Below are 13,971 nucleotides of genomic sequence, written 5' to 3'. Positions count from 1 at the left end.
TCCCGTGGTAACTAGGATATACACAAGCTCCAGTCTGGATCCAGAACACCTGAAAAGAGATGATGCTGACCCCTCAGAGGACATCAGATGATGTTAACCCTGAATCAACAAACAGAACTAACAAATATTGCCACAAGTGTGACCACATCATATAATAATTGCTGTCAATAATGTTAATCATCTGGCTGACTACGTCTTGTATTAATTTTTCTGAGAAATCCTGTCATATGCACACAAACTGACAGTCAACACTTATAAGCTACTACTAAATATTGTAGAAATGTAATTTTATGTAAAGTTGCTTTGTAATGATTTTATTTTATTTAAAAAGCGCTATACAAATAAACTTGAACTGAATTGAACTGAATTCTATTGTTCTCATTTGTAAGTAGCTTTGAATAAGTGTCTGCTAAATGATTAAATGTAAATGTAAATTTTTAATTTTTCTGACCACGGAACAGTTTTCCACTTTGCCACAGTCCATTTTAAATGAGCCTTGGCCCAGAGAAAATGCCTGTGCTTCTGGACCATGTTCAGATATGGCTTCTTTTTTAACCTAAATAGTTTTAGCCAGCAACGGTGAATAGCACGGTGGATTGTGTTCACAGACAATGTTTTCTGGAAGAATTCCAGAGCCCATGTTATGATTTCCATTACAGTAGCATTCCTGTATGTGATGCAGTGCCGTCTAAGGGCCCAAAAACCACAGACATCCAGTATGGTTTTCCGGCCTTGACCCTTACGCACAGAGATTGTTCAAGATTGGATGGAGTGTTGGTTTCTTGCCGCTGTCGCCTCTGGCTTGCTTAGTTGGGGACATTTCATTTACAGCAATATCATTGACTTGATTGCAAATGATTGCACCGACATTATTTAAACTGAACTGAGATGAATAATGACATCACTGAATTCAATAATGAACTGCCTTTAACTGTGATTTTGCATTATTGTTTTCCTAATAAATGTTGTTCAGTTGCTTTGAAAATCTTTTTTGTTTAAAGCGCTAGATAAACAAAGGTGACTTGACTTGACTTAAGTGTTGAAATAACTGAAGGAAATATCTGTTTGCTAAATGAGGCAGACTAATATGATTCTTCTTCTTCTTACCATTATTATTATTTTGTCTCTGTAGCCAACATTTGTAAAGAATGACATGCTGTGAAAATACAGGTATTGGTATCAATGAATACCAAAAATGAAAGTATCAGTATTGGACTCAAAAAAAGTGGTATTGGTGCATCCCTATTAGAAAATGTAATCTATTCCAGTTTATTATTGTGCTTTTGTGATGGTGTAAGAATAGTCTACCTGGGTACCTGGTGGTCTCATTTCTTTAACAAACGATTTAATGTTCAAAAAGCAGAATGTTGCATATAATGTTTATCCACACCAACTTACAGAACAGAAAGCTGAACAATTCAATGATGACCTGTATTTCGAAACTTTAAAACATCATGCCAACCTTGTTTCACTTAAACAACTTTATTTAAAGAAACTAGATGAACATAAAATATTATCAAATGTGTATTTTATTAATCATAGTTTCTCTTCAATTAACATTGCAGATACAGAAAAAAAAAAAAATTAAAAACAGGAGACAAACAGAACCTTAATCTTTAGTTTAAGAATGATGAAAGTGCCAGAGACAAATTCTGTGCTATATATTATTCTTATTATTATTGTTATTCTTATTTTGATCAGTAATATCAGAAATGCTCATGAAACAATTTGATACTCTCTTGGAAAATGCCAACAGTTTCTTTAATGAATGTCACTAGATTGTCTTACTTTTATTACTATTTCAATTTATATTTACATGATATGACATAAAAAACAAGAGAAAAGGCTTTTAAAAATATGATCATTAATAATAACATTCAAATAATCAGATCGGTGTTCTCTCAGATCAGAAGTTCAGGACCAACAGATTATTCCGAACCGAGGTGACATTTATAAACTGGGAATCTGGGCTCTGTTTGAGATGAAATCCTTCATGACCCTGTTTTTTTTTTTTTTTTTTTTTTTTTGCTTAGTTTTTTTTTTTTGCCACCTGTGAGAGTTACAGATTTTTGCATATAATCTGTTCCTTGTATTACAAAAAGGACTCTTTTGGCACAGCTGATCAAATAAACAATGTGAACAGGACATGGGGTCTGGAGATGATGTAATGCTGTTCTGAATGGATTAGCACAACAATGCTTTTACCCCCTCATAACCCATTTCAGCTACACTAGTTCCTGGTTCAGTTTCCCTGGATATCCACCAGTTCATCTGAGAAGGCAAAACACATGTACCCATCACTAATTGCCAGCTTTGGTTTCACTTAATTTACATGCTAATAGAGTTTAAAAAGCCTTCATTAAACTGACAGTGAGGCTAATAAAAGACATGGTGTCTAACGCTAAACTGAACGTCTTGGCTGTGCGTGTTGGGGCCGCTTCACAAAGAAATGCCTGGACTGTCCAGCATAAGAGGAGTGAATAACTGACCTCCCTGTAAATGCACCAGACATTCACTCGACCCTCTACTGTTCTTCCCTCAATGTATGTAAGCTGCCCCTAGTGACCAACACAGGACTGTCTCTTAATATAAAATGAGGTAAAAACTTGCCCAGGTCTGTTCCTTCCCCTCTACGATCACTACAGTAGAACGAGAAACACGGATGAGCTGGAGAGCAGTGGTGTCAAAGCAGTACCTAAGAAACGGTGAGAGATGCAGTGGATGGCGTCTGTGGTGGAGCAGCAGGAGGCACTACAGTGGAGGATAACAGGTTTCAATGTGCAGTCAAGAGAACAAATCATGTAATTATTTAGAGACAATGATTTGTACAGTAAGCACTTTTACTGATGTGAATTATTGATAATAACTATAATAAATTGAATACATAGCTAATCGTTATGCACACTCAGAAATTAATGCCAATATTGTGGGGAAAATAAAAACAGCAAGTGCTTTTCCCTTGCTCAACCATGATCAAAACATTATAATTTTTTTCTCTCTGAAATTGGTGAGCTTAAATGTCGCTCCAGTGCTTCTATTAATGATATGAATTAAATGTGACCTACTGTGCATCTTTCCAAGCAAATCCTTTTGTTATAAAAAATATATATTTTTTCTTTTAAAATAATAATAATACATATTTTCTTAAGTTGTCCCTAACAATCTGAACAGCAAAGCTGTGTTATCTTTCTTTTCAAACAGAAAGTCTCAGTAGCTTAGAGAGAAACGGAGAGCAGCAGAGACACTAGAGCGTCATAACGACATCTAGTTTTCCCTCTTGAACGTCATCTGCTTGCTCGTTCATTCTGGAAGAAGAAGAACTTTCAGGCCTCAGAAGCATTTGCATAATGGTGTTTTTCATCAAAGTTTTAAATCACCTCACCATCTGATCAATAAAAATAAAAAAATTCACAATGCCATCAATTCTATAAAAACAAGTATCGTACTTGAAAACTACAAGTTAAGAGAAAAACACAACAGGTCAGCTTTTACTCTGTCTCACATGACTCTGCTCAGTCATTTTATAAGGGGAAAAGTACAAATCAAACATTTGAAAAAGAAAACAAAAGAAAAAAAAAATCCAATTATACAAAGAAACCACAAACATATGTACAAGACCCTGTATTCCTTGAGAGAGTATAAAGGAGCGGTCTGTGAGAGAACTAACCTCCCCACATAGCACATGTACATCTGCCCATCTGTTAAGGTCGTTTGATCTGGAAAGCATCTGCTGTACAAACATCTGACAGACTTATGTAAGATATCAGTTTTACACGCATTCTAAATCAAAGATCATCTATAAGATGTTTTTAAGATGTTTATTTGACATCTAATAGGAAACTTCCTATAGACATATTGCAGATGAGCAAATACTCAGAAAAATGCATCTTGCAGATATAAATGCAGATGTCAAATAGACATCTCTGTGATGTACATGTGCTATCAGTGTCCCCTCAAACTGTCCCTTCGGTTTCCGCCCACTGCATGTGAATCACGGTGCAAAGTCAACAGCAGCAGTTTGTAAGGGTCCTAATAAGTGCCACTAGCAGAAAAACGTCTCTTCCCGACAGCATTACCAGATCACGCTGGAAATGCTGGTCTCGCGGGGCAGCAGCGGCAGCATGGCGTTGTTGACGTTCTGCTCCTCCAGGGCCTGCTGCTGCTCGCGGCCTGGCTTCCCCTGCACTCGCTGGCCATTCAGCAGTGTCATGGGGATGTTGCAGTAGATGTGCTGGCTGCCAAGTGAGGACAGCGGTGGGAGGGTGCCGGACGAGGGAATATCGTACTCATAGCTCCTGTAGTAGTGCTTCTGCCGCACCTGCGTGTTGTACGTGTTGTGGAAGGTGGAGCGCAGTTCGGGATGCGCTGTGGCCATGGCGGTGGAGGTGGCCGCGGCCATAGAGATGGCAGAGACGGTCTGGAGCTCTCCATATGGGCCCTGTTCACTGACGTCCAGCACCTGCTCATGCAACAGTTTGGGCTGGGGATGCTTAAAGGGCATTTCATACTGAACATGCTTCCAGAACTTGGAGTTGATCTTGCTGCTCTTTGGTCCCGGCCACTTGATGACTGTCAGCAGTTTGATGGTGTGTTTGAGAGCCTCCACTTCCTGGTAGTTCATGATTCCCCGCAGCTTGGCGCACTCGATGAGGATGACTTTGATCTCGCCGCTGACTAGCATGTTGCGCAGCCGCGTCTCCAGCTCAAAGATGCTCCAGCCGCGCCTCACCACGTAGTTGGGCGTCATCACGATAATGAGCCGTTTGCTCTGGTCGACGCAGCGAGCCACATCCTCAATATACGCTGATAGAGAGAGAGACAGAGCATCATTGGCTTCCACATCTTCAAATCCGGCAAACATATTAACATCATCTTTGGTTTTATTTAACATGACAACATGTTGACCGCATGCAGCTAAAAAAGCTGAAATCTGATTTAAAGCCAATTCTGATCAGGGTAAATACTGCCATAGCCCAGCACTGTGATGTGAAAAACTCTTTCAAAAGAACTGAGATGTGAAATAAAAACAACAGAATGACTTAACGAACATACTGAAAACATAGAAGAGGGAACAGGAAAGACATTGAACACAATATACTCATCTGAATGAGAGTTCCTAAGTAAAACCAAACATGCTACTCTGGTCTATACCTGATATATGGGGCTGCAAATGACTTTCATTCATTGGTCACAACTGTGACTTCAATCTGGTAAAAATGAGAGTTACCTGTCTGTGTGCATTTGTGTGTGTCTGTCAGATGATCACACCATAGGACTGGGCAATACGTAAAAAATAGCTTAACAATAATCGCCTTAAATAATATATTGCGATAAACAATAATATTGCCTACCCAAGACCCGCCACCGCCGGAAACACCAATACCAACAATAAAAAAAAAAATTATGCAGCAAAAACACAAAACTATGTTTGGCTGCACTTTATCTAATGAAAGCCAGCGATTCAGTTAGTTTAATTGTTAACATGTTACATGTTGGTTTTAGTTTTCTAAGTTTCTTAGTTTGTGCTTAAACTAACAGAAAACATTAGATTTTATGCTCTGTTCTTAATAAATGTGTTTGAAATTAATTTCATTTTGTGAGGAGAACCCTTGAGAAAAAAACAACAAAAAAAATGGTGATGGACATTCAGCTAGTGATTGTATTAATGAAAAATGCATGTTGGAGTCACATAGTAATGTCTTGACTAAAATATGCCTATTTTTCAGATGTTTCTCTTTCTTTTTGGAATTATCACCTGAGAAGACACAGACGAGTAGACACCTGTGTTTTCTTTCTCAACTGTTTACATTCACTTAAGACATAACCATCTGTGTTTACAGGGAATCGATAAGCAGTAATTTGATTGCTGACCTTATGTATCTGATTTCCAGAACTGGAACCAAATTCTGGGTTTTTCTAAATTGTCAATAATCATCTGTTACCTGACTCATCGACACTGTCTACATACAGTAATATCATCATATCGCCCAGCCCTACTACATCAGTACATCAACAAATTTAGTCAAAAAGGTCTTATTGTTAAATACAGTAATCAAGCTCTATGAGTTATATCTTATCTTCTCCGTCTTCCTTCTAGCCTTACTTCACAACAAATTAAATGGAAGAACAAAATAATACTGTAAAACCCCATTCGTTCAAAACCACTCACTCTCTAACAAAAGAAACTCCAAAACCTCTCTTAAACTCATCCAAGTCGATCACTTTATTTTTCTACATTCACATCATATGATGCTGTACGGCTCAACCTGAATCCCAGTTCAACTCAGCACCATGTTCCAATTTCCCCCAAAGGTGAAATCTGCAAAAAGGTGCAAGTCAGATTTGTTGACACAAGTGGAAAAGGCCATGGAAGAATACCTCTAAGGAGTCTTGTGTCGTCCTGGAAATGATCATTGCTGAAACCTAAACATAAATATTTAAACATTGAAATTCTGAACAGCCAATTCAGCAGAAAGTCAATCAGAGAAATAACCAGCAAGGACAACCACAAGAGAAACTGGCATAAATGTGACTTTTTGCCTTAGGATTTTCAGTTAGGATCACCAGTTTATCCAGTTTAATATGGGACTTGTAGCTGCAGGGCTATCAGAGCTAACAGAGTAACATATGCTTACACTTCCCTTCAATTTAGTTGTTCACATCCGCAAAGTGATTTACATCAAACACGGCTTGGGCTGCTCAGTGAAGAGCCAATAACTCCTAAACACAAACATTAATCAATGCTTTCTTAGCCCTGATTGTGAGCACCTTGTCCCATATTAATATCTAACAGTCCCCGGACAACAGACATGAATGTAGACAAAACACACGCCAATGTGTGATATAAAAGTGAAAAGGGCAAGTCAGACCAGCAAATGAAATCATACAAGAGAACAAGAAGCAAATCATGTTCAAGAAGCTTCACTCAAAGCACTGTTATAAATATTACTTTGAATTAAGAGAGAGAATTACTCAGCAATTAAAAAGCTTATTAAACAATAGGTTATTGTTGCTGAAAATAAAAATGAAGCACTTGATATGATGATGGTGATGCAGCACTACACACACACACACACACACTTTAAAACAAATGCAACTTACTTCCAGTTGGTATCAAGTCCCTGTCAGGAATGAAGAGTTTATACCCATAATGCTTTTCCAGAACATCTGGCAGAATCTCCAAAGCAAAACGTTCCTCCTCTCTGGTTTCCTGACTCCACTGGTCTGGATCCACTTTTGTGTAGGACACGTATGCATCGTAGTCTTTATTTTCTTAAAACACACACAGAATGGAGAATCACAGTCAAACAGATTTACTCCACACTAGCAGCATTCATAACCCTAACTGCAGCAGCATTTATCTGATGTCAAGCGAAAACTACCCTAGCTCAAGTTCAAGTTGAGCTTAATTGTCATTCCGCTACATGTGTGGAAGTACAGTGGAAATGTCATGCCTCACAGGACCATAAATACAGACATACAACAATGAACTAAAACAGTATAAACCTGTACACAACTAACCTACTGACAGATTTTGACTGTAGATATACTATATGTGTGTGTGTGTGTGTGTGTGTGTGTGTGCGTGTTTGCCTATACATAAATTAAAAAAATACAGACTATACAAATTTCCTTCACATTGGCTGCTTTCATGAACGATCCAGATCAAGACCAAGTGCTTGAAAGGTTTGAATTGGAACTTGGTACTTTTCTTCAGTTTATCTGGATAGGAATCACCTCACAGAGAAAGAGAGTCATTAGTTTGAGTGCGTCTATAAGTAAGCGTTAGCTTTTTATCGGCTTCAGCAGAACGTGCTGCACTGATGTCGACTAAGAAGACCTCTGAAGGGGTATGAATTATCTCGGAAACATGACTGCTACAGCGACTACTGTGTTATGCTAAATTTTGAAATGAGTGGTTTTAATTTTTTGTCTGGTCTATTTTTATGTATGTGCAATATTCTTGCTCTTTTGTAAAGCACTTTGGTTAGCCAGGAGGCTGTTGTAAATGCGCTATACAAATAAAATTGAAATTGAAATTATTTATCAGGAAATTATATATTTATTTATTTATTTGCTTCTATATTTATTATTCCTATATGCAATTACCCTTCATCTGAGATCCACAAAACCAACCAACAAATCAATCTTAGGGATATGTTAATGTTCATGAAAATATATCTGGTCAATAAAGCATTTTATTGCCTTGTGCCTCTTCACTGATTCCTGTATTGTGAAGGCGAAACTGGTCAACCATAATGGCTCAGGAATATTGATGATTTCCACAGTGCTTTATAGAGATTGTTGAAACTTCTTTGTAAAATTCTTACCTCCATCCACATCCTCACTGCCAAAGTGATTTCTGTAGAAGAGCATGAGCTCAATTCTGTAACACTTATACAGGGACACCAAAAATATCAACATCAGTAGAATGGCTCCCAAACCTCCAGCCAGCTCCACTGTATACATGAGTTCTGCTGAAAGACAGACAGAGAGAGAGAGACAGTTACAATATGTTCGACACACATTAGCAAATGCTCGATCCATCAATCAACAATGTAATCAGGTTAGACTGAAATTTTTCTCATCCATTTAGAACATTGTTCTTTCCATCCTGTTTGCATTAAACATGTCAAACAAATACTAAAGTGAGCAACCTGTTCCAGCACTCCTGAGTTAACCAGTACAGAGTGATTATGCTGTCCGATGGCTCGTCTGTGATGAATAAAATTACAGATATCCTTATTACATTTTACTCAAGTAAAGCACAAAGGTATTTGATTTTTTAATTTTACATATTAGAAGTTAAAAGTACTGATCAGTTAAATGTTTCACAAGTTCACACTTAGATACAGTGCCTTGCAAATGTATTCATACCACTTCGTTTTTTTTTTACAGCTTGTTTTGTTGCTGCCTTATGTTAAACTGCTTATAACATTTTTTCCCACAACAATCTACACTCCATACACCATAATGGCAAAGCAAATTTATATATATATATAAAAAAAAAAAAAAACTAAAATGATTCCATTGCAAAAGTATTCATCTAGTTTACCTCAGGAACATTAATTTTGCTTGTAGATTTTACTACAGTTCGAGTGAAGATAACATGTGGCAAGTGAAGTGAAGTGACATTCAGCCAAGTATGGTGACCCATACTCAGAATTCGTGCTCTGCATTTAACCCATCCGAAATGCACACACACAGAGCAGTGAACACAAACACACACACCCGGAGCAGTGGGCAGCAATTTATGCTGCGGCACCCGGGGAGCAGTTGGGGGTTATTTGCTCAAGGGCACCTAAGTCGTGGTATTGAAGGTGGAGAGAGAGCTGTTCATGCACTCCCCCCACCCACAATTCCGTCCGGCCCGAGACTAGAACTCACAACCCTTCGATTGGGAGTCCAACCCTCTAACCATTAGGCCACGACTTCCCCATTAATTCAATTAAATGGGTATAATTTGGAAAGGCACACACATCTTAATTAAAGGTCTAACAGGTAAAAATGCATATCCGAGTAAAAACCAAGCACTAAGGTCAAAAGAACTTTTGAAAAATCAAAATCAAAATCAAATTTGATTTTTTGCACAGCCCTAATAGATCCAACAGGTTTTGGGATCCGATGGTAACTGGTCATTAAAAACCTAACTCTCAGATATGTGAGTGCAGGACAGAACACCACAAACTCAACATGGTGTGTATTTTTAGGCAAACAGATCTTCTGTTTCCCTCATCTGAGCCACTGGATTTAAAAACAAGTGTCAAGTGTTGCAGTGGATTTGAATCAGTCCATATGGATGTGTATTTACTAAACAGCACTGAAGGCATGAAATAAACATCAGAGTGAAGAGTGAATCTCAGCTGCACTATAAACTGCCCAGTTTTATTCTTACAGTCAGTCTCTTTCATGTTCAGAGTGAAGAGGATCGGTCTGCCATCAAAGCCATTTTCAGATTCATATTTTAAAAGAGAAAATGATTTACTATGTAAAAATATTCTCAACTTAAGGCATCTAGGTCTCTACGGAAGAAACAAACCATAATATCCAACTAAGATGTTAAGAAGCTTCATTCACAATCAATAAATACATACCTGTCAGAACTCAGAAAAAAGAACAGAGGAGGGTTATTTCTACATTGTAGATAAAGTAGAAAAAATACACTGTTACTTCAAATAATATGGTCAAGAATAATAACTCTGTTTTCTCCAGTTCAGGCAATTTGGAAAATCAAGAAGTGATACTTGTCACAAGAAACCGGTTACATTGACAGGTTCAAGTCGTGGCCTAAAGGTTAGAGGGTTGGACTCCCAATCGAAGGGTTGTGAGTTCTAGTCTCGGGCCGGACGGAATTGTGGGTGGGGGGAGTGCATGTACAGTTCTCTCTCCACCTTCAATACCACGACTTAGGTGCCCTTGAGCAAGGCATCGAACCCCCAACTGCTCCCCGGGCGCCCCAGCATAAATGGCTGCCCACTGCTCTGGGTGTGTGTGTGTGTGTGTGTGTGTGTTCACTGCTCTGTGTGTGTGCGTGTGTTCACTGCTCTGTGTGTGTGCATTTCGGATGGGTTAAATGCAGAGCACAAATTCTGTTTTTCATCAAAAATGAGAGTAGATGATAAATTATCAGCGAGCCATATGGACATAATTTATGCTCTACGATAAACAACATAAAACTAAACAGTGTTAAACTTAAACTGGAAAAACGCCTTCATCACACACACGTCATTTTTGGAAATATTGTGGACTTGATTTCACAGATACCACTGGAAGAGAACTGAACTGAATCAACTGAGTTTAACTGAAATATTGACTGTTTACTATTGTCATTTTTTAGAGCTATTTTAAAGCACAACTGAATTTTGTTTGCATTATTGACACACTATTTTACTGTTTAACACTGTAAAGATAGATGGCCACAATCTGCATTGTATGAGCATTATAGAAATAAAGGTGACGAAATGAACATTTGAATTGACATGACAAGAATTTGAATAAACTGAATTGAAGACTATAGAACTGGCACCGAAGAGTTTTGAGCAGCTCACAGCTGAACAAATGATGGTCTCTTACCCCTCTTGCTGAGTTGGATGTTGGCTTGTCGTCTGCCATGGCCGTTCTCCACATAACAGGAGTAGTTACCCAGGTCAGTCTCCTCCACGGCGTCTATGGTCAGCGAGATGGACACCTCCTGCTCTCCCAAGTGCTCCCTAATAGTTCTGGATTGGAAGAGAAAGAAGGGGAAAACTGTTCAACAATATATCATTGAATCATATTCACTCTCAAGTTCATGCTGATCGCAGCCTCCTCCCTGTTTTATCGCTCCTCTAAATCTGTTCTGTTAGCCAGACATCCTGACCCACAATGACCCTGTCTAAAAGAAAGTAAATTCCTCAAAATAATGGATCTGTTAAACCATTGTTTGTTTGTTTGTTTTTGTAAATCAAAGACAATTCGGGTGAATTACAACATTGCTTCAGCATTCATCACTGGTTGAACACACGATCCTCATCAGAAGAGATTCTTAGAAGAGATTCTCTGTTGTGATCTGATGTGGATATAGATGTGATTCTAAAATCTGACTGTGTACATTTGGTAAATGTTCCCTTAATTTGTTCAGTACTTTTCACTAGATTTCTTCAGTACATTCAGGATTCACATTAACACTTATAGCATATTATCCTCCAACAAGTCTCTACTCCACCTACATACTGTAAAATTATGTAAAGGAACTTTTTCCGATTTGATAAAAGCATTTTTAACCTGCTTATTCACTACAATTTCTGTACATTTTAGCCACATTTTCAATGCTTTGAGCACTATTCAAAGGTAAATTATAAATTATATGAAAAAAAAACACTTTGATTTTGTTTTGAAAGTTTGACATTTGTAAAATAGAGAGTGTAGAGACCAAAAGTTTGGACACACCTTCTCATTGAAAGCGTTTTCTTTATTTTCATCACTATGGAAATTGTAGAGTCACACTGAAGGCATCAAGGGCTATTTGACCAAGAAGGGGAGTGATGGGGTGCTGTGCCAGATGACCTGGCCTCCACAGTCACTGGACCTGAACCCAATCCAGATGGTTTAGGGGTGAGCTGGACCTCAGACAGAGGGCAAATGGCCAACAAGTGCTAAGCATCTCTCGGGGAACTCCTTCAAGACTGTTGAAGACCATTTCAGGTGACTACCTCTTGAAGCTCATCAAGAGAATGCCAAGAGTGTGTAAAGCAGTAATCAAAGCAAAAGGTGGCTACTTTGAAGAACCTACAATATGACATATTTTCAGTTGTTTCACACTTTTTTGTTATGTATATAATTCCATATATAATTCCACATGTGTTAATTCATAGTTTTGATGCCTTCAGTGTGAATCTACAATTATCATGGTCATGAAAATAAAGAAAACTCTTTGAATGAGAAGGTGTGTCCAAACTTTTGGTCTGTATATATATATATATATATATATATATATATATACACACACACACACACACACACATACATATACATATACATATGAAGAGTTCAGATGCAAAAGCCTTTTTTATCAACTTAATATCCAGCAATATCGTTGACTTGATTGCACAGATGCTATTTAAACTGAACCGAGCTGGATGATGACATCACTGAATTCAATGATGAACTGCCTTTAACTGTAAGTGATTACTATTATCCTTCTGCATTGTTGACACACTATTTTCCTATTTAATACTGTAAAATGCTTTGACACAATCTGTATTGTTTAAAGCACTATATAAATAAAGGTGGCTTGACTATAAAGGAAAATATTAAAATCCACACCACTCATCAGAAACAGTGAAGGAAATGAAGAACTGACAGTAAATAAAACTGAGAAATTCAGAATAACATAATCCCATCCTTCATAACACACACACACACACACACTACTGCCAAGCTTTCACCAGCACTGTGGGGAAGAACAAAATAACAGGGTTAGCAAGAGAAAAAAAGTGTCCTTTCTTTGCAGCTGCCATGGAAACTACGTCTGCACAGAGAGAGAGAGAGAGAGAGAGAGAGAGAGAGAGAGGATGACGATGAGGAGGAATTCATGTCATTAAAGAAACATTGTTTCCGTTCTTTTTCAAAAAGAATGAGGTAATGTTCGGCCCTTTTCATGTTTGTGGATGTTTGACATCATTACAGTGAAGTCCAGTGTGCAGGAAAGATCAGACACATTAGTCTTTGTAGTGCACAGACTCCGAAATGAAATTCTACTGTTATTACAGTCAGCTGTTCAACATTAGGAGGCCGTGACTTCTTTTTCAGCCACTGGCACAGTCGATCTCAGTCGCTCTAGAGGTAGAGAATGACAAACTGGCCCTAGGATCAGTTCTGACGAACTGACAGCTGACATGTCAAGCACAGACGAGAATGCACAGAAACGCTTGCATTCAGACACAGCATGAGCAAACACACCCTGAAAGTGTGAAGGGCTCAAGGCTCCTTTGATGCTCGTAACCAGTGAAAGTCAGTGAGAGATAGTCACACACAGTCTGTATCTATACTGATTGAGTGCCTTGTCATTCTTCCATAAAGTGTACCATGAAGTGACTCTCATTTCTGTTACAACAATAACACTGTAACAAGGTCATAACCATGAACATTGAGGGGACAAGAACATTTCCAAAATGCTTTTTTGAGGCAAGGAGGGGGAAGAACTAGAATCTACTGTAAAATCTTGAATTACATGCAAACATATTTTTATTTTAAAATGTGCACATTCACTCTTAATTGTCCTAATATGCCTAAACAGCTTTGTTAAAGTTTGTTTTTCACGTTCAGTTACATTAATTAGCCCTCTAAATTATTATGTAGCCGATTTTCAATTAAAAGCAGTCAAATCTGACGAAATAAACAAAGGAAACCTCACACTTTTTCACTGTTAAAAGCTGAAGCATCATATTAGTTTGATTGACCATCTCAAACATTTTGACATTGAAGAACGTT

The 13,971-nt window shown here is 38.0% G+C and overlaps 1 protein-coding gene across 6 annotated transcripts in view; it reads right to left on the bottom strand.

Moving 5' to 3' along the window:
- Positions 1 to 2,002: 2,002 nt before the first annotated feature.
- Positions 2,003 to 13,971, bottom strand: part of LOC113094876 (interleukin-1 receptor accessory protein-like 1-B) — a 179,569-nt gene continuing 167,600 nt past the window's right edge. For 2 of the 6 annotated variants that reach the window (XM_026260502.1, XM_026260507.1), the window contains 5 exons: positions 11,074 to 11,219; positions 8,331 to 8,477; positions 7,102 to 7,272; positions 6,379 to 6,423; positions 4,073 to 4,803 (listed from right to left, as the gene is read on the bottom strand). In XM_026260502.1, coding sequence (XP_026116287.1) covers positions 4,073 to 4,803; positions 6,379 to 6,423; positions 7,102 to 7,272; positions 8,331 to 8,477; positions 11,074 to 11,219 — 1,240 coding nt within the window. Of the gene's footprint in view, positions 4,804 to 6,378; positions 6,424 to 7,101; positions 7,273 to 8,330; positions 8,478 to 11,073; positions 11,220 to 13,971 lie in introns of all 6 variants that reach the window. The other 4 variants (XM_026260503.1, XM_026260504.1, XM_026260505.1 and 1 more) reach the window with 4 other exon arrangements.

Source organism: Carassius auratus, unplaced genomic scaffold (genome assembly GCF_003368295.1).
Source record: "Carassius auratus strain Wakin unplaced genomic scaffold, ASM336829v1 scaf_tig00215471, whole genome shotgun sequence".
NCBI lineage: Eukaryota > Metazoa > Chordata > Actinopteri > Cypriniformes > Cyprinidae > Carassius > Carassius auratus.
This window is presented reverse-complemented; position numbering and strand designations above follow the sequence as displayed.